Below are 24,980 nucleotides of genomic sequence, written 5' to 3' on the forward strand. Positions count from 1 at the left end.
AGCTAGCCACTCCAACAAAATAGCCAGCCAGCTCCCATGTAGACCAGCGTGTCATTGAACTGTCAGGGTCATGGTGTGCGTGAGCAGGTATAAATAGTGCATACGGGCAGTATGTGTGTGAGAAGCAATGAGGATACCTCTAGAAACACAGAGAACCACACCACTGTTTCTCTTTCCCTGAAGTGTATTTTCCCTCAGAAGAGCAGCCTCTACATGTGGAAAATGTAAATAATTTCTTCAAACAAATATGCCCACTTTTTATAACATAAAATTAATCATTGGCTATTCCTTCCTATGAAACCTAGAAGCAACAAGGAGGAATACAGTGCTCTCACCCTCTTTTCTTAAAGATGTTTCACCCCACCCCCCTCCTCCACTTCCATTACAGATGAGTTCCTTCAATACAAAGGATGCTTACTCCTGTTTTATGATGGAATAATTGGGAAAATTAAATTCAATACCTTGCAGCTCACTTTTTCAGCCACAGTTTCAGGAGCCTGTATTCTGTGTATCAGGATAGCTGTGCCAGGACTAGATTCTCACAGATACTGATTTATGTTTTATCTTTCATCATTGTATTCAGATATAAACCCAATTGTTGTATGGTTTACCAACAGTGAATAAGGAAAGAACTAACTAGGAATGTGGAGCACATAAAGAAATTGACCCGAGACGACCTATGAAGTCCTGGTCCCATGTCTTAGGGGGGAGTGTGCTTTGGGAGGGGGGCGGGTCATAGGCTGCATGTTTTCCACCCTTGTTCTGGGGTACAAATGAAAGTAGAGGACCTGGGAAACCCTCCTCACACACAAGTGCAATACAGCTAGGGATAGCGGCTCTAAAAATGTGATATTCGTTCCAACTTGTGTAGAATGTTTCCCCCCTTTGCTGCCAAGAACTGGAGAATTAAAAAGTGGAACTGGTCAAAATTTGTGCCATGCAAAATTGGTAAATGGTGTTTCCAGGTCATGTATTTCATTCTTGGAGTTGGGTTCTTAGGTGGGGGTAAGGGGAGGGGAGCTTCCACCCTGCAAGCTACAAGCATTTGTGGGAGGGTAATTATGTGAGTGGCTCTGTTCTCTTTTGAGACCTCTTGGACAGGGGCCAGGCCAGGCAGGGGCTACCCGGCCCTTTCAGTGCGGACCCACCCACTGGACACCAAGAAGTCAGGGACATCACTTGAGGAAGCTCTGGACAGAAGTTTTGGGTGTGAGCCCCAAATGCTTCGCCATGGAACACAACTGGGGAAAGGTGGCTCCCACAGACCTCTGTGGGCAGGGCGTGGTTGCTTCTGCTGTGAACGAATGGGCAGCTACCTTACTGCACCCGTCCTGTCACCATTAGGTAGGTGTATACCAGGCAGAAGTCCTCAGAATCAGATTAAGAAGTTATTTGCCTACATATCTTAAGAGAAAACCCTATTTAATTGTATCATATAATAATCTGTGGATTTTTTAAAACATAAAAGCAGTGTAATCTTTTTTTCTTTAGGCTACTTCCTCTTCAGTTTAGCTTACCTAGAACCTCACTCCTGCTTCAGTTGGGACACAAAGCTGAGCTTCTTGTCACCCTCATACTGTTGTCCCAAAATAGGAAAGAACATCCACCTGGGTTTTAAAAGTCCAGACAATTCCAAGGTTCTATCATTTGGTACCTGTATTTTTGTATTTTTATAACCTCCCAAAGGACTCTGTTTCCTAATTACGAATTTCTTTACGTTTGAAACAAAAAAATGTTAAATGATCATTAACATATTTCCTTGAAGGGAAAAAAAGTGGGACAACATAATGTTAAAAAGAAAAAACAAAAAAGACCCTCTAGGGAAGAAATAAGAAGATTGCTGGTTATTCCTCTATGAAAAGCACAGAGTGAAAAGAGGACCCCTAGAGTGCCGTCCTGTTCTGTGCCCTGAATAACCAATGAACCAAAACATGCCTAGACTGCGTTTCCTCCACTGTGAAATGAAGAGGTTGACCCGAAGGTGGTTACTAGGCTTTTTGGCACCAATCAAGCAAACATGAATTAAGCAAGTGCCTACTGTGGGCTCAGGACCAGGGTTGGGTTTCAGGGTGCAATAGTATGAGGTGCCCTCAAGCTGAGTAATGCGAAGGGTCACTGCTGATCACAGTGCAGGAGGTAGGATATTAGATGGGACTTAGTAGTGATGTTAGCATGCTATGTTTAGAGCACTTTTTGAATGAGTGTTTCCCAATATGCACTGTCGAGAAACTTTCTGCAAAAGCAAAAATGATTTGCTTTCTGCATTTTGGGGCCAAACTTTTGAAGCCTGTAGCTGTATCCTCAATTGCCCCCACTTTCTAGAGAGAGATTTCTAGGTATCTCTAAAGGCATAGACTCAGGGTACATTTAGCAACGTGACCTTAAGAGGTGATTTAAATTATTTGAAAGGACAAGTCTGTTCTCTGCATATCACTGAGTTAACGGGGTAGAGGAATACCTCCAAGAGCCTAGGTATCCAGAGAATTCCCATCACTGAATGGTCCCAGGGGACATTTCCTTTGCCTCTACCCTAATTTCTGTTGTATTTTTGGTGAGTGATATTTAGGCCACTTGGGTTCTTTCCTCCTTTGTTTGGCCAACTGCCTGATTGCAGCAATCAGCCAAAAAGGACCCAAGGACATCTTAGCTTCTCAAAACTTTATTTTTCTGGCTCTGAAATTCAGTCTACAAGGGAAGAAGTTGCATTGAGCTTTTTAAGGGAGTTACAGAGCATGCACAGTAGAGTGTCCCCACCTTCTCTCTTTCCTCTCCACCTTGTTCTCCCAAGGACCTCAATTATGCGTCTATTTCATAAGGTGTAGGGCAGCCAAAACCTTGCTTCATTTATTCCCTAATCATTGATGTCCATATGGACCCTCTGCATCCCTAGAATTCTCCTGTGGCTGGAGACATTGTTGCCTATAAAGCGTGGTCTGGAGAATGACAATTTCAAACATAACCCCATGCTTTGTTACCAAAATAAAAATCATAAGCACACATACCATCTTTTTTTAAAACAATTTATTCACACACCTTGCAGTCCATCCAAAGTGTACAGTGAGTGACTCTCAGAATAATCAGAGTTGTGCATTTATCACCACAATCAATTCAAGAACATTTTCATTGCTCCAAAAGGTAAAACCCCCTCTCCTTATACCACCCCCCACCCCCCAATTATTGACACTTAGGCTGGGTGTGGTATCTTTGTTATAACTGATGAGAAAATACTGAAATATTAGTGTTAACTGTAGTCCATAGTTTGCATTTTTTGCATTTGTGTATTTTTTCCCATATCCCACCCTATTATTAATGCCTTGTAATAGTGATATCCATTTGTTCTAGTTCATAGAAGAACATTCTTATATTTGTACTATTAACCATATTCACCGCCCACATCAGGGCTCACTATGCTATGCAGACCATAGTTCATCCTCGAGCTTTCCCTCTGGTGACATGCCCCACCCTAAACTTCCCCTTTCAACCACAATGACACACACGATTCAGTGCTGTTAATTACACTCACGGTAATGTGCTAGTGTCAGCTCCCCACTCTCTACCCTCCTTCTATCTACTGGTAACCTATATTCTAGATATTAACTCTATGAGTTTGCTCATTATAATTAGCTCATATTAGTGAGACCATACAATCTTAGTCACAAATGCCTTTTTGGCGTTTCAAGCAAACCCAAAGAAAATACATCCTGCTTAAAGGACTTTATCTTCATGGCTTGTGTAATATCTGCCAAGTCTGACATGTGAGGACATTGCTTTAATAAACATAGGAGATTTTTAAATTAGAGAAGAAGAAACAGGTAGTTGTCATAATTAAACAATAACCCCGCCAGAGAAAGCACTGGAAAATAATTCACATTGGTCAACCTTAAAATATGTCTTTTCGCATTTATCAACTTCTCCCCCATCTAAATTTGTATTCTTTGTACTTCATTTAGCACCTCTCATATTTTGTCTTCTTTTATTTATTTAGATTTGGCTTAACTATCATTAATAACATGTCTGATATGCGCCAGTCACTGAGCTAGGCACATTTACATTCATTTCATGTAATGAAAACAATGACTCAGAGTAACTAGAGTTTAATGGATTTAAGTTATTTGCCCAAAATTATCTGGTGAGTGAGACTGCAGGACAGATTATCTTGATACTTCTTAACATAGCCATCAGCTTGCACTGAAGGCATTAAAGAGAAAGCTCTCTATGAAGCTAAATATTGTATCTTCTGTAAGGATGCTGTTAGAGCTTAATTTACTGCATCATTTAGAATCTTACTTTGAAAACCCACAGAGAAATTTTTCTCAGGAGTCCAGTTCCAGGAGAAGCTGTTTTGCAAGTAACTGTGTTGATTTTATATAAAGTACACTACAAATCACGTTAGTAATGGTGTTCTGGCTATAGGAAACCAAATTTGTAGTCAATTTCTAATAACTGAAATAATCCTTAAGGAGTTTATTTTGGGGACCTAACTATTTTTATCTTAAGCTGATTTCCTTACTTTTATTTTCCCTTTATATCTATTTCCTCATTTGTTTTGTTATTCAATTTTTTTTATTGCACTTACATGTAAACTGCTGTAAACTGCTTCAAATATTTTTTAAGATGAGGCATATATATTTTTATACTTTCATATGTATTTATTTAGATATTTGGCAATTTATATGCTCCTTTGTATATTAATTATTTTGCAGGGGGTTGTCTTGTTGATCAATTCATTTGTAAGTTCTTTGTGGATGAGAACCAGATCTTAGCTTCATTCCAGCACTAGATTTATTGCTGATTGGGATATATCCATAATTTGCCAAGATAAATGACTGCTAGATAAACCACACCCTTGTACAAACCATCCTTTGCAGCTGTCTCTGACAAAATCTGAGGCTGGGTTAGCCACGAAGCTCATCAATCTGCTAATTCCTATGTTTTTAAAATTTGCAGTGAACTACCTCATGAGAGAATCATCCCTCTCACGCTGACTGAATCATCACTTCATAGGCAATTCTTAGGGAAATATGGGCAGAGCTAACCCGTGTGTGCCAGAGACCTCCTTTTCTTCCCATCCTTTTACATATGTGCAGACACTGACTCAAGCAGTAGAAAGTGATTGATTCCATAAGCCACAAGTACAAACAGTCTCATTCCCTTTTAGTGCCTACCTTAACCAACTCGTGTGAATTATGTGCGGCAGTATGTGGAAACTTAAGGAACAGAGAAGACTACCAGGACTGCTGTGTGAAAATTCCTACTTGGCCCCCAAATATGATGAGCTTACTGTTAGCTCATAACTTAATGATATTTAAACAAGCTTTTTGAAATGTGAATAAGAGAAGGAGCAAAATCTGGCTGAAATTTGTCCTTTGGTCTGACAAATTATGGGAATATCACTACAATTTTCAATTATAAAGAAATTGGCTAAAATTGCATTGTGTTTTCTGGTGATGAAATATGCCTCAGTAGTGGTATTTCACCTTCACATATACTCTGCAGTCTTATTTCCAAACACCAAAGTTGCCTCTGACTTATGTGACAGCTATTGTGTTTGTTTCCCAAATGTTCCTCTTCTCTTTCACTTTACACCTGATCACTGGAAGTTGGATAGAACTGAGGAGGCCCCACTTTCCTGGAAATTAAGGATGTTAGCTGTCAGGCAGTCACTTACCTCCCTTTACATCCAGTTCATGGATGGAGATTTCAAAAGCCTGGCCTCAGATAAAGCATATACAATTTAATTTCAAAGTCCATGGACCATCCGAGTTTTGAACTCTTACTCTTTGCAGAGCCCAGGTTAACAAATGCATGCTTACCTGTTACAAAAGTTTATAAAAACTCAGGGTCTGAGTGACCCAGCACAAGATGGAGCTAATCAGGGAAGACCTCCTGAAGGAGGCAACTTTAGAATGATTTCTTAGGGTATCAGATTTCTAGGTTGGGTTAATAGTATATGCCGAGTGGCTAAGAGCTCAAACTCTTCAAATCCTTGCTCCAGCACTTATTTCTTACTTAACTCTCTGTGCATCAGTTTCCTCATTAGTTAAATAGGGATCAGAGTAGTTCCTGCTTCATTGAGCTGTTGTGAAGATTAAATGCACTCTTTCATGTAAAACTTTTAGAACAGTGCCCAAGAGTATTATTTGTTTCCTAGTAGGAGTAGTAGTAAGAGTAACTCATGAACAAGATACCAATAGCAAATAGGTGACATTTGCTAACATACTTAGATGTGATAAGATATACAGTTGATGATATGGGAAAAGACATTTAATGGAAAGCTGCTCCAGCTTTTTCATTACTTGGCTCACATGGAATGTGATAATGTTTCCATGGCACACCAGGGTAAACAGGGTAGGTGTAGGGAACTTGGAGGAGAATTGGGAATGCCAGCATGTTCCTGCCCAGAGGAATAGCATGGATAATATCAAATAACTTCTCATAACTGTCGATATGATGGATTAGAGCAAGAGGGAGAAACACACAGACAGTCCTGAATTCTCAAACCCACGTTGAGTTGTTCATGACCTAGGTGGGAGGTAGAATTAGTTTGGACGAGAAGGGTTTGGTGGGAATGGAAAGGAGAGAACAGGTGTCATGCAATTAAGGTCCTCTGCCTCCTGTTTCCCTCACCTGAAAGAGAGTTTAGATTCCAGAGGGGTGGGGATCCTCTGTTGCTCCCCTGGAGAAGCATGTATAGAAAGAGGCCAGAATACTTCCCTGGCTAAGTGTTGACAGACAGGTCTTTGTATTGTGAAACCACAGTAACCTAATTAGAAAGTACACTGGGATTACCTCCAGTTATCTCAGAGCAGTGAAGAATTTATGGCTATAAATCTATTGGGTGTTGCAACAATTGACTGAGGGAGTTTTGCTGGCTGTTTTTTTCTCTTGCACATTATTGTTTTCAGTGCTTGTTTAATCATTGTTAGTGTGAAATCATTTTTTCTTGGACTTTGTAGCAGTTTATTATAGGGGTTACAGATAATCAGTGTTCTTTATAAAAACAGTAAGGATTAAAGCAGTTGTATGTCTCCCTATATGCACAGGCCTTGCCCAGAACGGGTTCTCGTGAACACTTGTTAAACTAATTTTGATTTTCTTTGGTTTTGAGTTTCTGCCCCTGCTTCTGAATATATCTTTACGAATGTCATCATTGTCATAAAAGGAAATATAATGAAATGGACACACACCTCCAGGGACTTTTTTTTTCTTTTTTTAATTAGGAAAAAAAAAATGAAACAATAGCTAAATTTTGTTTGTAGATAAACAATCCGTAGAATCATCACATCATTTTGATCTTTTAAAAAATTATACTTTGGGGCGGGCCACGGTGGCTCAGCAGGCAAGAATGCTTGCCTGCCGGGCCAGAGGACCCGGGTTCAATTCCCGGTGCCTGCCCATGTAAAAAAATAAAAATGAAAAAAAAAAAATGAAAAAAAAATTATACTTTGTTCCAAGAGTTGTTCTAACAGAAGTCACTGAGAAAAAAAAAAGAAAGTTTATTAAGTGATCTTGCAACTTTACAGCCTACTTTAAACACACCTTTCTCCAAGAAACTTCCCTAACCTGCAGCAGTCTTCCCCAAGAAATGGAGTAGATTACAATGCTACCAGGGCTTCTTGTACATATTTGTTCTGGCAAATCTCACGTGGAAATAAAATAACGGATTTATAAGTCTGTCTCCTATCATGAGAGTATGAGTTTAGTTTTTTTTTTTTTCTTTCTTGGAACATTTGCATCTATTCAGAAAAAGAAATAAAATGAAAACAGAAAAAAATTTATTCATACCATACCCCTTTCCTCTCCCTTTCATTGATCACTGGCATTTCAAACTAAATTTATTGAGAGTATGAGTTTTTTGAGAGAAACTACTATGTCTTAGTCACTTCTGTTTTTCCTCAAGTTTCTAATACAAGACCTGTACATACAAACTTAATTATCTGACTTGAGACATGGGCTTACGTACACATTAAACAATTAGTCCTTTTCAGTAAAACGTTTTTGTAAAAATATCTTTCTTAAAGCTTAATCACAGTCCGTGATTCATGATGTTAATTTTAGAATGCTTCTGAAAGAGGGAAATAACAACTCAGGTGCTGGACTGTTAAAAGGCAAATGGGGGTGGGAACACAGCAGAAAAGTTTCTTGAAGGTAAATATGGGCTTGAGAAAGATCTACACATTTTTCTTCTAATTGTTTGCCAGATTCACTGTTCTTCTGAGAAATACCAGTTTTTAATGATTAACATTCTGGATGGTGGGAAGTTGTGCTTCGTAACAATACGAGGATTGTATTACTTTACACTCTCATCTATAATACCGATATAAATAGTTTCTCTGATGAGTAACTAACATTTCTGAGATAAGTCTTCCCTTTTATCACAGCTGATAAGACAGGATTATATGAGGTGGTATTGCCAACTAGTGAAAGATTTCAATAAATAATGGAAATTATACTCTGCAGCCCCCCACCTGAGCTCCCTAAATGCTACCCTAAATTGATTCATTGAGGGCATTAAAACCTGGAGAATTTACTCAAAATCAGTAGGCTACATTTTTCCCTTTCCTAGCCTCACCGATAAATGTTTTCCAAAGAAAGATATCCTCAAATTTGCCAACCTTTCTTATCTAAAGGTAAGGAAGAAGCTGATCATCACATTTACCCTGTCCTTTTATTCACGGAGCTGCAAAAAAATGATGTCATCCAAAGCCAGTGAAGCTGCACACTCACCAATTTCAAGATAACATAAAATATCACATAATCCATTATGGAAAAAAATAATGAAATGGAATGTTGGCATGGAAAACCTTCTCAGAGAGTGTTGATACAAGGAGTCAATTGCTCAGGAGGGGGTGTTAAAATTGTAGTCAGTCGTGAAGTCTTTGCCAAGGGCCAGCTTGGGGGGCAGACCTGTGGCGCGCATGTGGGAAGGGTCCCTTGCAGGCTGGTGGCGCATTTACTACTGTGTGAGGATGTGTCATTCATTCTGCATACATTGAACATATGAGCTGCTCGCTTATATTGTGGGCCAACTACCAGATTTACACACAAGTAAAAGAAAATTGTGGAAGTGAAGGCAATATGGTCATTGGTTCTTTCACTTAACAAGCATTTATTAAGCGCCTCATTTACGCCAGGCCCTATGTAGGTGTTGCAGAAGCTGCAGCTTAAGAGTTTGTCCCTGTCTTCAGGAGGGCACTGAGATAAATACAGGGAGATTATATGATAGAGATTCTTCTGTTAGAGGGAAAGGAGCACGTGATGACATGGACAGTACAAGATACAAAACAAAAAATAAAGTGCTTGCGCATGGGAAATAGAAATGCTCAAACTTACCTACCCCTGCAACTGCAAAATAAACAGAGGAGCCAGGAAATATGCAGATTTTAAAAGCTTAATCCATCTCTTTACTGCCTCTGGACATATGCAGCAGTAGACAAAGGGGGTTTGCTAGAGAATATCTAGTCCCTTAGCAAGAAATTGTTAGGGGATACGGGAAAGAGAAGCCCACTCCTTCCTTGGCAGTCTGCCTGTTTTCACACACTCCTACCCGCACCCACACACATGCAAAGGGGCACAGAGTCAGGAATAAGGTCTGGAAATTATACACCTCATCCTATTTCTGGACATGAGATTTTTGAAAATGCATCCTTATTTGGAAATGTGTCCTCAACATCTTAAAAGAAAAGACTGGGAAAAGTCAGTTTTCAATTTTAACATGCCCTAATGCAGCAAATGCTACCATAAGTATTTCTGTTTATAGGAAGGATTGGGGACCACCAAATGCAAATAAAGAGGATGGGCCCCTTAACGAGATGGTTCCAGGAAATATAGTCTTTTTTTTCCACTTACCTCTTCTTTTCCATGAGGGCAGTGAGCATCTATTAGTCCTTTAATCTTTCTGCCTGCAAAATGGGCGTAATAAATTTTCCTGCTCTGAAAATAGTTTCTTAAGCCTGAAATCTCCTTTGGGGGTCCATAAATGAAATTTGGAAGTCTATATTCCACCACCCATCTTGAAATTATATACAACATTAACAGGCCTGATTAAAATTATTTCTGAGGAGAGAATCTCAAAGTTCAATATTTCGGACCGTCCTGAAAAAAATGCTAAATAAATAACTAAAGCTGTATATCTCACACACACACACACAAAAGGGCATGATGGAACCAAATTCCCATCATAGACTGATACATTTACAATAAGATGGTGAGAGTGTATTTACTAGGATGAGGATGTAATAAAACCTTGAAGAGCAAAGTGCATCTTGTTTTGAAATCGCCCGAGCATCTGAGAGAGAGGATTCCTGGAATCTGCTCTGGGTATAAGGACGTGTATGTTGCTAGGACATTTGACCATGACTCCTGTGTCAGCTGTTTGCAGAGAACACCTAGGTGGGTTTACATAAGCTGCAGTCTACAGCCTGACTTGTAATACTCCCCAGCACTGGAGATTTTCCACCAGAAGAATGTGAACTCCTACTCTTAACTAGAACACTACGTGGTGTTTGGGTGAACATTGTCCCCTCAAGAATGATTTTCACAAAGACTTAATTTACTTTGTTCACCATTATATCCCAGGAGCTAACACTTATGCCCACCAAATTATAGGCTCTCAAAACTATCTATTTACTTAATGAATGAATTCTTTTGGTCAGAACAGACTTCTTCGTTTGAAATATTCCTGATGGAGATGTATTTGGGTATGGCTTTTCCTGATTCCCAAGCCTGATTATTTCTTCCATCTTTACAATTGCTTTTTGTCCTTCGAAGCAGAGTTTATATGTAGACTTCCAGTGGGGCGTCTTCTATTCGTGGTTGTTTTGTCATTTTTGCACCGTGTTTTACTTTACAAAGAGCTTTCCAATCTACTGTCTAATTTCATCCTTGTAAGATCTCCCTTGCCTGTTTTTCAGCTGAGAAAATAAGGTTTAGAGAATTAAGTGGCTTGGTCAGGCTTTCACATCCAGAAAGTATAATCTGTGCCTTGAATCCTTATTTGAACTCTAATTTCAGTGCCTTCATGACCACATTTGCTGTGTTCTGGATTCAAGGAAATAAGACAGCCACGAGCTCTTATCACCACTAATATAGCAGCAGCAACTTCCTGAGAGTAGAAATGCCTTCACATAGAATCACTCAACTATCCAGAGCCCACTGGATGACAGTTTAAGTGCAAATATGTTAAAGTGAATTAAATTAATTTAGTTTAGAGAATTCTAATACCTTTTGAAATGACTTGGGGACAGAAAAGGGAACCCCTTAGACATGCCACTTAACTTCTTGAGTCCCCATTTCCTCATCTGTAAATTGAATATGATAATAGTTCTGTTAACTTCAAAGGCATGTTCTGTGAATCAAATCTGAAATAATACACAAAACCTCTTACAAACTATTCAACGTGTTATAAATGATAGATATTATTTTTATTAATGCATAGTGTGCATCTAAACATGGTCTCTGTATTTGGGTAGGACACCAAGGTTTTTTGGTGATCTACATTGCAAAATAAAGAGTAAACTGTAGCAAGAGAAATGATCAATACATTCTCCACACCTGGGTAATGGGGATACAGACTGTACGTGAGGTAGGTGTGGTCCTGCCGTGGAGGAATGCTGTCCCCAAGAGGGCAAGATGGTTGCCAAGCATAAAATGGCCATTATGAGTCAGCACTTTTCGTTTTCATCCTCAAAGCAATCCAGTGAGGTAGGTACAGCTCTTGGGTCATTTTTCAGACAAGGTAACTGATGCTTAGAGAATTTGTGGGGAAATTGTCCAAATCATAAAGCACCCAGACATGGTAATTGCTCTGTTCAGAGTTTGCACAATTTGGATTAACACTGATAACAGAGAGGGGCACTGTGCCTCTATCTCCTAAGTCATCTGGGCTGTCACGCTAATTTTCTGTTATGTAAATTTTCTCAGCTTGGCAGCTTGGTAATACCAATTTACTATTTCATCTTCACTTCCATGTATTACCCCCTAGATATATAAACACAGGCTCTTTGGGGTCATCCTAATGGGGTCCTCTTAGGACAGTCAGAGGCGCCTGCACCTCCCACAAGCAAACCCTAATACATATTAATGTTAGATAGACCAATCTAACGGAGTGCCTTTTCCTAGCAGCTCATTGATCATAAATACTTCGCTTAAGTATTTATACATGACCTAAAAACTATTTTAGTCAAAATGAAAAAATGATTTTCAGGGGCAGTGATGTAAGTCCTGAGCATGTGTGCTTTGGTGACCACTGGTGGAGACTTCCTTGCTTACAGTTAGTTCCCTCACACAGGAGATAATGCAAAAAACAGAGAAGTAGTTAATGAAAGTGTCATTTTTTTCTATTTCTTTTACAGGTCGATGACCAAATGAAGCTGCTGCAGAACTGCTGGAGTGAGCTCTTAATTCTTGACCACATTTATCGACAAGTGGTACATGGAAAAGAAGGATCAATCTTCTTGGTTACTGGGCAACAAGTGAGTATAGAAACCACCGGAAGTGTCTTTTTATTAAGCATGGTCAGCATGGCAGGAACTTAACTAGGTCAGAAGCACTTTTATGCTTTGAAAAGGAGAGATTGGCTACAAATAATTTAGAAAAGATGACTTGGTGCACTCTGGGCCTGCTCTGATGATTATAGTTTAACTTGTAAAAGCAAACAGAATCATAAGCATCCTGGTGCTCTCCGTCTGCTGGGTTTGAAAGTTCTGCTTTGAAGGGTCAGAACAATCGCTAAATCAGAGCTAGAGTTTTTTTCCTTCAGCTTCTGCATTAACCTACCTTGCTTGTTAGCTATTTTAAAACCTTATAAATTGTGGAATCCTTACCGTTTTTTTTTTTTTTTTTAACTTTTTTTTATATACAAAGCAAAGAAATTAAAAAAGCAATAGTTTTCAAAACACTCTTCAAAAAGTGGTTACAGGGCAGTCCACAGTGGCTCAGCAAGCAGAATTCTCACCTGCTATGCTGGAGACCTGGGTTCAATTCCCGGTGCCTGCCCATGAAAAAAAAAAAAAAGTGGTTACAGGACAGATCCCAGAGTTTGTCATGGGCTACCATATGATCCTTTCATATTTTTCCTTCTAGCTGCTCCAGAATAAAGGAGGCTAGAGGGCTTAACTTATCACAATCAACTTTTTTACCTTCTTTTTTTGTGACCAATAACGTATACACAAAAAAGCTATAAATTTCCAAGCCCAGCACCACAATTAGTCGTAGAACATATTTCAGATTTTGACATGGGTTGCAATTTCACAATTTTAGGTTTTTACTTCCAGCTGTTCTAAAATACTGGAGACTAAAAGAGATATCAGTTTAATGATTCAGCATTCGTATTCATTTGTTAAGTCCTATCTTCTATGTATAATTCCACCATCACCTTTGATCTTTCCATACCTTTCTTTATGGTTGTTTGGGCTATGGCGATTCTAAATTTTTGATATTTTGGAAGGGTCTGTCACTTATATGGGGTAGGGAGATGGAACTATCTGATGTTCTGGAGAAGCTGGGCTAGGTTTCCAGACTTATCTGGACCAGGGACCCATATGGAGGTTGTAGGTTTCTGGCAAGTTGTTCTAGTGCCTGGAACCTTTGTGGAATCTTATAAATTGCCCTAGATGTTCTTTAGGATTGGCTGGAATGGTCCTGGTTGAGGGCTGGTAGGTTATGGTAGGTAGCAAGGTCTACCTGAAAATTGCGTAAGAGCAACCTCCAGAGTATCCTCTCGACTCTATTTGAACTTTCTCTGCCCCTGATACTTTATTAATTACACTTCATTTCCCCCATTTGGACAGGATGTAATTGTGGACCCCACGGTGCCAGATCTGGATTTATCCCTAGGATTCCTCTCTCCCACGTTGCCAGGGAGTCTTTCACCCTTGGATGTCATGTCCCATGTAGGGGGAAGGGCAATGATTTCACTTGCAGAGTTGGGTTTAGAGAGACTGAGGTCACATCTGAGCAACACCAGAGGTCCTCCAGAAGTAACTCTTAGGCATGCCTATAGGTAGTCTAAGCTTCTCTGCTACCTACATAAGCTTCACAAGAGTAAGCCTCACGATCAAGGGCATGGCCTATTGATTTGGATGTCCCTAAAGTTTGACACAGTATTCAGGGGATTCCCTGATGGTAAGGTTAAAGAGTTCCATTGTCTTTCTCCCCTCCCTCAGGGGACTTTGCCAATACTTTTTGATTATCTGGTTAATAAACTCTAGGATCTATCTGGGCATTACAATAATCTATACAGGATTAAAGGATCACTTTCTCATTCTGTGCTCCCTGTGTTTCAGTTGTTCAAATGAGTTATACAGATAGGTTGAATTAGATTATGCACTACAGAAAATTTCAGTTCCACACCAAATAAATCTTTCTTCCATTGGTCTCAAAGAGTATGTGTGGTTCTAAAATATAGACACTCTCTTCCTTACCTCTATGTTCTGAATTACTTTAACCCCAACCTGTTCAGTTTCATTTTTATCTCTAAATATCAGGTTATATGTATAAAACAGCTTCTTAAAGTCAAAATCCAGAAATAATAATCATCACTCCGGACTTAATGTGTCTGCTCTAAAAGCTTATAGTCTAGGCCCCTGCTTTCTTATAAGCATTTTCTAAAGGTGACCATACCATTCTGGTTTTTTTGTTTCTGGCTTATTTTGTCCCACATGTTCATTTTCACATTGTTGCATGCCTCACAGCATTGTTCCTTCGTTCACAAGTACACATAGAATTCGCCATTCTATGTCTCTGTCAGTGCATCCTTCAGCCACCTGCATTCATAGAGCATCATGTAGAGGGCCCAAAGTCCACAGTCCATCAACATTCTCAATTTTAGATAATTTCATTGTTCCCAAGAGGCAGAAAACTGATAAACACACCCTCACCAAATAGGAAATCTAAACCTCCTCTTAACTCTTGTCCCTCACCCCATTATTTACCTCTGCTGTTGCTGTGGTAGTGCTGATGGTTTCCTTTCAAACATAGCTCATAGCATGCAATAGCAGTTCTTCCCCTGGACTTAAACACTTGTATCTTTGAATGGTATCTTTAAAGTAATTTTTTTTTTTTTTTTTACATGGGCAGGCACCGGGAATCCAACCTGGGTCGTCCGCAATCACAGGCAAGCATTCCTGCCTGCTGAGCCACCATAGCCCGCCCTTTAAAGTAATTCTTCCAAGAACTCATTCATATTTCTAGGGAGTCAGTGGGACACAAGTCTATACAACCCCTCTCAAACTTGTCCATCTTCAATATGGCAATATTACTTCTAGACCCACTAGGGAATCACCTTCACTCTATCTATTCCCTTGCGTTGGAGTTCAACCTCATCAGCTAACGGTTATCCTTACCGTTTTAGAAGCATTGGTAGAAGAGTCTGATTCAAATATCACAGGTAATCAAAATATTTGACATACAAATATTGAGAGGCTATTCTGGAGGTTACTCTTTTGCAAGCTTCAGATCAATGTTGTAAAATGCCAGGGGATGCCAAGCCCCAACCAACAGTATTCCTGAAAACCCGACAGAATACCTAGGGCTCTATATAGAAAAGTTTCACTCACTAAGTTTATTTTTAGAAACCTAAAACCTCCAGATTGTTCCTGGGCCAGATAAGCCTGAAACCCAGAGGTACCAATTTCTGTAACAGCATCAACCAGCTGCATCCCCCTACCCCATAATGTCGGCACCCACTTTCAACATGAAGAAATTAGAATGATCATTGTCAACTATCCCTAAAGATTGAGAGAAGGATCAAATGAAAAGGAGGAGTGTAACAGAGAAGACAGGATTTAACAAATAAATATGACTACTGAATCATTAAATTGATATTTCTTTTTAAGTCTCCAGTATCTTGGAACAACTGGAAGGAAATATCTGCAATTGGGGAACCATACCATACTTTGAAATTTGTTCTACAACTACTTGTTAAAATGTACTGAAAAGTTTATTGCTTTTTTTTGCGTATATGCAATATCTCACAATAAAAAATATTGAAAAAAAATTGGCATAAAGGCAAGCAAGTAAAAAGGGACAGGAATTTTAGTTTTATAGAGCCAATCATCATTCAAAAGGAAGGCAAAAAATGATTAAGTCTTATTACTTGCTGAATAGATACTCATTCATTCAATGAGATATTTACTAAGCATCCTATTTTGTGCCTGTTCTGGGGCTTTGGCATATATAAGTAAACAAAACTGAAAAAGTTTTCTGCCCTGATGGATTTGCATTGTAGCCGGGGAAGTAGATAATAAGCAGTAATCCTAATAAACAAATCTTTAACATGTTAGAAGACAAAATGCTATTGAATAAAAGGGGAAAAAGAGAAGGAACCTGGCAAAATAGGACTTATGTATTGCAGTGTTAAATAGGAATGGCCCGTGTTGGCCTTATTGAGAAGGTGACAGTGGAGCAAAGACTTAAAGGGGTCTTTGGGTATTTGAGGGAAGAAAAATACTGCTTAATGGACCTAACGCTTGGTAGGATTTTGTCATGTCCCTCCCATTTCTTACTCTATATTCTATAAGTGAATGTGTTATTAAAATAAATGCATGGAACATAATGATTCCTTTAATCCACTGGGCCATACCTATTCCAGGCATCACTGCTTTGTTCAGCAGTGGTAACTTCAGTTCTCAGGCACCATGATCTTTTACATCCCGCCATAAATGTTTATGTGCTGTGAAACCACAGCAGTGCATATTGGAAAATGAAAGTCTGTCTCCACACCATTTGCTGTATTATTAATAAATCACATTTTCCCAATCAAATTAAAGGCAAGCACTATTTCAGCATTTTTTGCACCTTGGATCAATTCCACCATCTCAATCACTATCTTGTCCCTACTTTCTGCCCCTCTCATGAGAGAAGCTTTCTATATGAGCAAATAAAGCCTCAATTGGTTTGACTTCCTGTGTTTTCAAAGTATTGATAGACATTTCATCCTGTGACCCAGGTCTTTGGAAGGAATGTACCCATTTTCAGAGTGTCACCACTGGATGTTTGTCCCTCAGCTAGCCCTCACCTCCCACAACCCCAATTGGGAGTTGCATTAGAATGAAAGACTCAGACCACAAATTAATTTTATTTCATTTCCTCCTGAGTTTCAAAAATTAGATTGGTCTCTGACGTTCTTTCTCACAGCATTTCCATTTATGCTTTTTAGAAATACTCTTCATTTTACATTCCATTTGACCTTAAGTGCTGCCCCTGTGCAAAGGTAATTACTAGGTAAAAAGTAGAGACAGTGTTTTTCTTGCTTCTCTTATTTTCAAAATCAAGGATAGTCAAGGAATAGAAGGTGAGTTTTATGAATTCTTGCTACCGTGTGATTTGCCGCTAAAACTCAATAAGCGACTCCTGGTGATGGACAAGCCTTTTCTTTACGCCGTTCCTGCAGCCCGGGCTCTTCTAGGACACCCTTTTCAAAGCGAGCCATATTTCTGTCAAACCCTTTCTTCCCCTTTTCCATGCAATCCAGGTGAATAGCCTAATAATGATTAATTATAGTTGGACATTTGTATTTAGTGATATTACGGGAAAGCTTTTAATTTTTCTTTTGTGGAATAGATTGGACCCAAACATTTTGAATATGTCTCTGAACTTCCTGTGCTTTCATGGGTTGAAAGCAAAAAAGTGCTACAGAGAATGACATTTCCTAATCTAGGACCTTTCTAACTGAATGAGAAAGATATTTTAAGACAAGATCATATACATACTTATTTTACATCCCCACCTATTATAAAGCCGAATATGTTAGACCCGTCAGTATTAGCTGATAGTACTAACGGAGAACTATCGTATCTCTTACCTGGTTGGCTACCTAAAACAGACTGAATTAGACCTGAGGCCTGAGGGATGGTCGCCATCGAGCTCCCAGTCCAATCCAGTCCCTCTCATAACTCCGAACTTGCTAACTCGGGGCTGGAATACTAACAATGGCTTTACAGCCATAAACTTGTCTTTTTACTGCCGTAGACATGTACTTCTCTTTTGGCCTAAGAAGACATCTGAAATGTTTAAGTATAATTTTCTTACAACGGTAAACACTTACATGATTGCAAGGCAGGGGAAACCTAAATTGTTGTTCAAAAACAATAATACATTATTTGATTTTATGAAGATAGTGAAAACGAGGACAGGAAATTAGCAAGAGCAGGGTAATATTCTGGTGGAAAGAAATTATTTTTTAAAAAAGGAAAATGAGGTAGTAGGTAAAGAAAACAAAAAAACAAAACGGAGAATTGCTTCCTCCTTGCTGTGTTTACAGTCTCGTAACAATTGAACTTGGGGCAGAGTCTGTTTTCATGACTAGTGCAGACTGCTTGCTCTCTGGTTGGAAATGTTATTTGTGAGTGAGTAAGATAAATAAGGGGCCTGATGGAGTGGTCAGGAACATGAAGTTTAGAGGCAAAAAAAGCCTGGATTTATATCCCCACCCCAAAATTTACTAGCTTGGTAATCCTGAGCAAGTAAATTTCTGTACCTCTAGACTTCTAGGGTCCTTGCCTGTGCAGTGGGACCTATAATGGTATCCATTTCAGAGAATTGTAATAATCACAGGAAATAGTGTTGTAAAGTTCTAATGTGGGGCAGGCCGCAGTGGCTCAGTGGCAGAGTTCTCGCCTGCCATGCTGCAGACCTGGGCTCCATTCCCGGTGCCTGCCCATGCAAAAAAAAAAGGGCTGATATGAAAATCAGAAGCCACCAAAATTGACAAACAGCTGACATTTATAGATTTACTACACTATACATACAGTAAGTGCTATCAAATTTAGTTATTACTATTATATGTTTCAGGCACTCATGTAAGTACTTCCTATTTAGCTAATTTAATCCTTATTCAATCCTATTAAGACAGTACTAATGTTATTATCTTCCTTTTTGTTGTTGAGGAAACTGAGGCAAAGAGAGATTGAGTAGTTTGCATAGCTAAGAAGCTGTAGAATAGGGTTTGTGTTCTTTATCAACAGGCCATACTGCTTTTCTGTTAATTTGGTCTTCACATGTAGTTTCAGGGCACAACAGCCCCTATGGAACTTCCAAACTAAACAAATTCATTTTTCTTTTTATTGAACCTAAATAGATAAAGCTTTATTTTTATTTATTTATTTATTCTTGGTGTGGTACTTTAAGCACATTAACAAATAGACAAATCATCTAGAAGTAATTTTTTTTGTATGCTGTACGTGAGAGTCACATATTCATTATTTTTCCACGTGAGTAGCTCATTATTGCAGCACCTTGGTTGAATTTTTTTGTTATTTTGTCCTTTGTTTGTTTGTTTTGGGGGAGGTGCATGGACCGGGAATCGAACCCAGGTCTCCCGCATGGCAGGCAAGAATTCTACCACTGAACCACCCTTGCACTCTCTAGAAGTAATGTTAATGTGATTGTTACTTATTGTTAAAAAAAAAAAAAGTGTTATTTCATGTTAAGAAAAAAAAAAAAGGACTCATAATCCCATCACTCTGAGTCAACTACTTTTGTTGAGTTCTCTTCTGATCTTTGGAAAAACATCTTTGAAGTGAGTGTTTTTCTTACTTTTCAAAATAGAAATAATTCATCTGCCAGAGACATATTGACCTACTGCCATGGATTTGTGAAGAGTATGAACTTTGAAACAATGATATAAATCTGCTTCCCTGATGCATTGTATCAAGGTCATGGTGTTGATATTATGGAGAAAATTTAAATGGCATTAATCCAATAAAATATGCAGAATTCCCCTACTGGCAGCTTGGCACTGACCCATAAGAAACGAATAACTTTATTTATTTATTTATTTTATTTATTTATTTTTTAAGATACCAAAAAACACCAAACACAAACATTCTTAACTTTTGATCATGCCATTCAACATACATAATCAGTATGAATAACTTTATTGATTTGGTTAAAATATTTCTAAAGACCCGATAAATGAAGGGAAATCAAAGTGAGGAATAAGAAAAATATTAAGACACAGTCCTGCACTCAGTAACAACAAAGGTGATAAGATTCATCCATCTAATTAATGATTGTAAAGACTGACCTTTGCGTGGTGCTTTGCTCCGTGCACTTAGGTGAGCCCCGATGCCGGTGCAGATAAGCTGCAAGGTGCGAGGAAGGCTCAGGAGGAAGTGGGAGGGAATCCGAGTTCTCCAGATGATTCAACTGCTACCAGGAAGTGCCTCACCCATAAAGAGAGGGCGTGTGGCAGTACTGGGCTGTGCAAGATGAGCCAGAGACCCGTATTGAAAGAATCCTTCCACGGTTAGAGAAGCAGTGACAAGGAATCGTGAATCAAAACTTTGACTAAACCTGTTACCTTTTACATCCTCAGCTGGAAGGAATGCAGCCCTCCCAAATCACTCATTGTAAATGTCTAGGTTCAGTTTTTACAATTTCCTCAACTGCCCCATGATGCTTACTTCTAGAACAACTGAAAAATTGTATTCTGAGTATTTTTAAATTAGTATACAGTAACGTTAAATGTGCTTCAGTCAACAATATCAGGGTGGGGGGCGAGGCCTTGACGCACAGGAGACCCTCCCGCCGCAATTTTGTGTCATGCCGAAGCATGTAGGTAGCATCCGTCCACCCACGGCTCTAGGGTGACCCTGCTGGACAAGCTCTGCTGGCCGGATGCTCCACGGCCCAGCCTTTTGGCTTTTTCCTACTGAAAGCAGCGGACTGTAAATAATGCGGTGGATTTATTACAGCACAGGAAGAAAAAAGATTACACTGAATTCAAAATCAAGGGAATTCCCAGAGAAATAGCACTTGGAACTCGAAAAGAATAAAATGAGATAAACAGCACAACGTTTTCCTTAAGCCCAGTGACTATCGCCCAGCACATCGCGTTTGCCCAGTAAATGTTTGCTGAATTGAGTGCCCTCGAAGTTTATTCAGAACTAGAGTAATTGAAATAATCTCACCGCAAAGTGCGGCCCAGGGCCCAGATTCCTAGTCTTGAAATGATGATTCAGTGTTTCACAGCAAATTTCTTACTTAGCCCTAAAATTAGCTGTTAGGTTTTAGCTATGTCTTTTAATCAGGCATCTACATAAAAGTATGTGCAATAACCTGATTAAGCATAGTATTGCAATAATAGAAAAGAAAGGATGATTGCCAGTAATATTAAGCATTGCCAAATTAATCACTACCCATTTGGCACCTCATAATTTTGACAAGAATTCATTTCTCTCAATATTTTCAAAATACGTACACACAAATATATGTGTTATGTATATATAAAATAACAATAGAGTACTTTGAAGTGGAATCAGTGTTAGTATTTGCATATTGTAGCTAATTAACAGCCACTGTAACATCTTCCTCAGGGAAAGGTCTACTGGCAACTTATTCATTATCTTCTATTATTGTGTATCATATTAAAATGACAGGCATCTTACAAAATACAAGTCATCAAAATTTCAGCTATTAAAACTAAAGGCAATTTAGCTGAAACTGTTTCTACCTTCATGATGAGGGATATTTATTCAAAGGGGACATCAGCTTAAAGTATTTCTTCGATATCTTCCTTGAATTTAATGGCACAAAGATTACATGTAAGAGAGCAATAAATTAATTTTACTAAGTACATAAAAGACAAGGCCAGCTGCTCCTGGAATGAGCACAAACTCTGCATTCAACAATGAAAATATAATTATGTTTGTCATAAAATGTTAGGAAGTTGCAGATTTCTGTGCTGTTATAGGAATAAATCACTTATCCTCCTTCAGAGCTGTGCAATTTGATAAATTATCCTTGAATGAAATGTTATCTGAACTCCCATTTAATAAGCATGTTTGAGCTTTCAAATTAGCATGTAAATAAATGTAAGCTATAAAGTTGTTGGTATGCCAATTGATTTCCTGAGGTCCTCCATCTCACTGAAGGTCTCTCACTAAATATATAAACTTATGAACAATTTAGATTCTCTCAGTGGTAACATATTGCATTTTCAAGTATGATGTTCTAAACTTTGAACTTAATATTGCATACTGTTAGAACTACACTTACATGAAAATTTAATTAACCCTAGGTTAATAATTGAAAAATAATTGTTTGGGTACTTTCAGTTATAATGTACTACACTTTCAAGTATAAGGTTCTAGTATTTGAATTTATTGCAAATCTATTGGAAGTACACACATCAAAATTTAATTAACCCTATCTTAATAATAAAAAACTTAATACCAACATATTTGTGTTTTATTTTAGTATGGCCTTTCAGATTTAGCTTAAGGCTTAGCCAATGATTTTTATTAAAATGTACAATGCATGTGTTAAGTTACAACAGCAGTGCATTCAACAACAGATCCCAAACTTTAATTGATATTATTGTCCCAACTAAGGTCATTTCTTAATAGTCACAGAAAAGTTATCATGTTATCATCTAACTTGACTGCCTTAGTTAAAGTCGAGGAAACTAAGGGATGGAGATTTTACTCATTTGATCAAGGTCCACTGTTCCTAAGAGGCAGAGTTGCCCATATCTTCCATCTGGCCCCAGGCTTCCTCAACGTCTGCCACCCCACAGGGCCTTCTGGTTATCATTCATTCATCTGTCCCATTTGTTTCCGTAGGATTTATATTATTATTCTCTGGAATAGTTATACCATATACAGTTTTTGTAGGATTTAGAGTTCGGGTACAGCACGTAGGTAAGAAGAACTTTAGAGTAGAAAGTTCACCTGTAAGAGAACTGGGGAAATGATATTTAGTAAATCACCTTGTGTGCTGGTGAAATCATCATTTGTGCTCCTCAGATTTGAACTGTTTACCCTCTCTACTTCCAGCTCAGGGTTCACGTTGCCAGTGTACTGACCCTTTCTTTCACACATTCTGAACCAGAAACCAAAGGCGCTGTTAGAACATTTGATGTTTAAATTTAGTGGACAGACACCAGCATATGGACAAAGCAGGTAGAACAGCACTGTGCCTGATGTGAGAGCTTTCCTAGAACACGCATTAATTGTGGCTTTTTCATGCATAGTTGACTTTATATAAACTGATTGACACCTTTGGGGGTCGTCTTTCCACTGACTCATAATTTTTCTCACTCTTGAAAAAGACTTGTGTATACCCAGTATTCTCTAGTTAAAGCTGAAAATTCAACTCATCATATTTACACAATAAAAAAAAATCCATTCTGCCTTGTTTTTAATTGCAAATACCACTCAAGGGACTAGTTCTCCTGCTTAGGAGGCAGCCCTGTGCCTTCTACTAGAGAAGCAAGTGCAGTCAATTATGGTAATGAAATGTCAATAAATATAAAAATTTAATACAGTCTGCTCTGGGTGAGTGGCAGATGAGGACTTGCCTCCCAGACAAATTTGCTGCTGCTGCAAATATTAAATGCACCTAAAAGAGTATCTAGTTGCCTGAGAGCTCTCTAGTAAAAGAAGGATGGGAGCACCAGGTACCAACTGGGCTTTCTCATTATTGCTGCAATCGCAGCAGCAAAACCTAGTACTACCACTGACAGTCATCCCGACATCTTAACTTATTATTATAAACTGAACTTATGTCCCCATGAATAATCTAAGATCAGTGCCTCATAGTCCTTTTTTTTTCTAATGAAAAAGGAAATAAGCTTCTGTTGTTTTCTAAGCCAAGGAATTATATGTAAGATACTGCTGTCTTTAGAGAGAAATGTATTAGTAATCATCTGAAAATATGTAGTAGTCTTACCACATAGTATTTTAGGAAGCAGCAAACTAGAGTAATTTAAAATATTCTCATCCACAAGCATGCAATCTTGAACCATAAATACTTTCAAATGTAGCATCTAAATACAAAAAGAAATATATCTTTGCCTTTGTTTTCCTCATGATTTAGTTAACGAAGTTGTGTATACGTAGAACACTGCCCTGGATTAAACTTGTATGCACAGCATATTTTTCTTTAAACTTATTTATGAGAGATACATTTTGAATCTTATTTGATAATGAACATTCATAACCAAAAAAGATACACATCCCTATAAAATTATGGGGTTAAAAACCACTCCCTATAAAACTTAGCAAATAATTAGATTTATCAGAATAATTGATATGTTTTAGGTATCTCAAAGTACTTCTATGAGGAAAGTTTTCTCTGTTATGAACTTGTACTGGAATCTGATTTCACCCATAACTCTTTAAAAAATCTCAAATAAAATATATTTCTGATTCTGACAGTCCTTAAAACCTTGGTTCTGTGTTGCAGGTGGACTACTCCATAATAGCATCTCAAGCTGGCACCACCCTCAGCAACCTCATGAGTCATGCACAGGAGTTAGTGGCAAAGCTTCGTTCCCTACAGTTTGATCAACGAGAGTTTGTGTGTCTGAAATTCTTGGTGCTTTTTAGTTTAGGTAAGGAATCTTTTTCTCTCATACTATGTGCAACCAAAGGTCACTGAATGATGCCAAACTTTGAATGTCTTGAAGTCAGTATGTGTTTTTGTTGTACCAAGAGATGATGCCCTTCTTCTCAAATCATGAAAGCTTCAAATGTAAATCTATTTTCATACATATTTTTACATGCTTCATAACCTTTTAGCTGATGGGTTGAGATATGAAAAAGGAATTATTATATTGGGATCCTGCATTTTTTTTCCTTAATGGGCAGGTAAGCAGCAGTCATATAAAGCTTTGATGGAAGGCTTACTTGAGACTGCTTAGGAAAACCATATGTTATCAAATTTTGGCCTTCTCTCTACCATGGATCATTTCTGTTTGTCTTTTGTTTCAGCTTGCTGCGTACTGCTGTTTTTATTCTTCTAAAATGTGTATAATAATTAAAAACCTGTTTCTTAACTCTCTATCAGAATTAACTAGAGGCTATTTATATCCATGGACAGCAATGCAAGTATAAAAGATGATGGTTGTCAAGGGGAAAGGATGCTCCTTTAGGAAAACTTTGGAGAAGAAGGATAACTAAGCAAGACAGATTAGCTAAATCAAGGTTCACAGTGAATCAGTTGAGAAAAATCACCCTGCTTGGAATAAAAAAAGG

The 24,980-nt window shown here is 38.4% G+C and overlaps 1 protein-coding gene across 5 annotated transcripts in view; it reads left to right on the forward strand.

Annotated features, from left to right (window-relative positions):
• The window catches only part of NR5A2 (nuclear receptor subfamily 5 group A member 2), a 144,416-nt gene that overhangs the window by 67,290 nt on the left and 52,146 nt on the right, over positions 1-24,980 (forward strand). For all 5 annotated transcript variants that reach the window (XM_077157339.1, XM_077157340.1, XM_077157341.1 and 2 more), the window contains 2 exons: positions 12,354-12,473; positions 24,190-24,337. In XM_077157339.1, the coding sequence (XP_077013454.1) occupies positions 12,354-12,473; positions 24,190-24,337 (268 nt within the window). The remainder of the gene's footprint in view (positions 1-12,353; positions 12,474-24,189; positions 24,338-24,980) is intronic.

Source organism: Tamandua tetradactyla, chromosome 4, assembly GCF_023851605.1.
Source record: "Tamandua tetradactyla isolate mTamTet1 chromosome 4, mTamTet1.pri, whole genome shotgun sequence".
Lineage (NCBI taxonomy): Eukaryota > Metazoa > Chordata > Mammalia > Pilosa > Myrmecophagidae > Tamandua > Tamandua tetradactyla.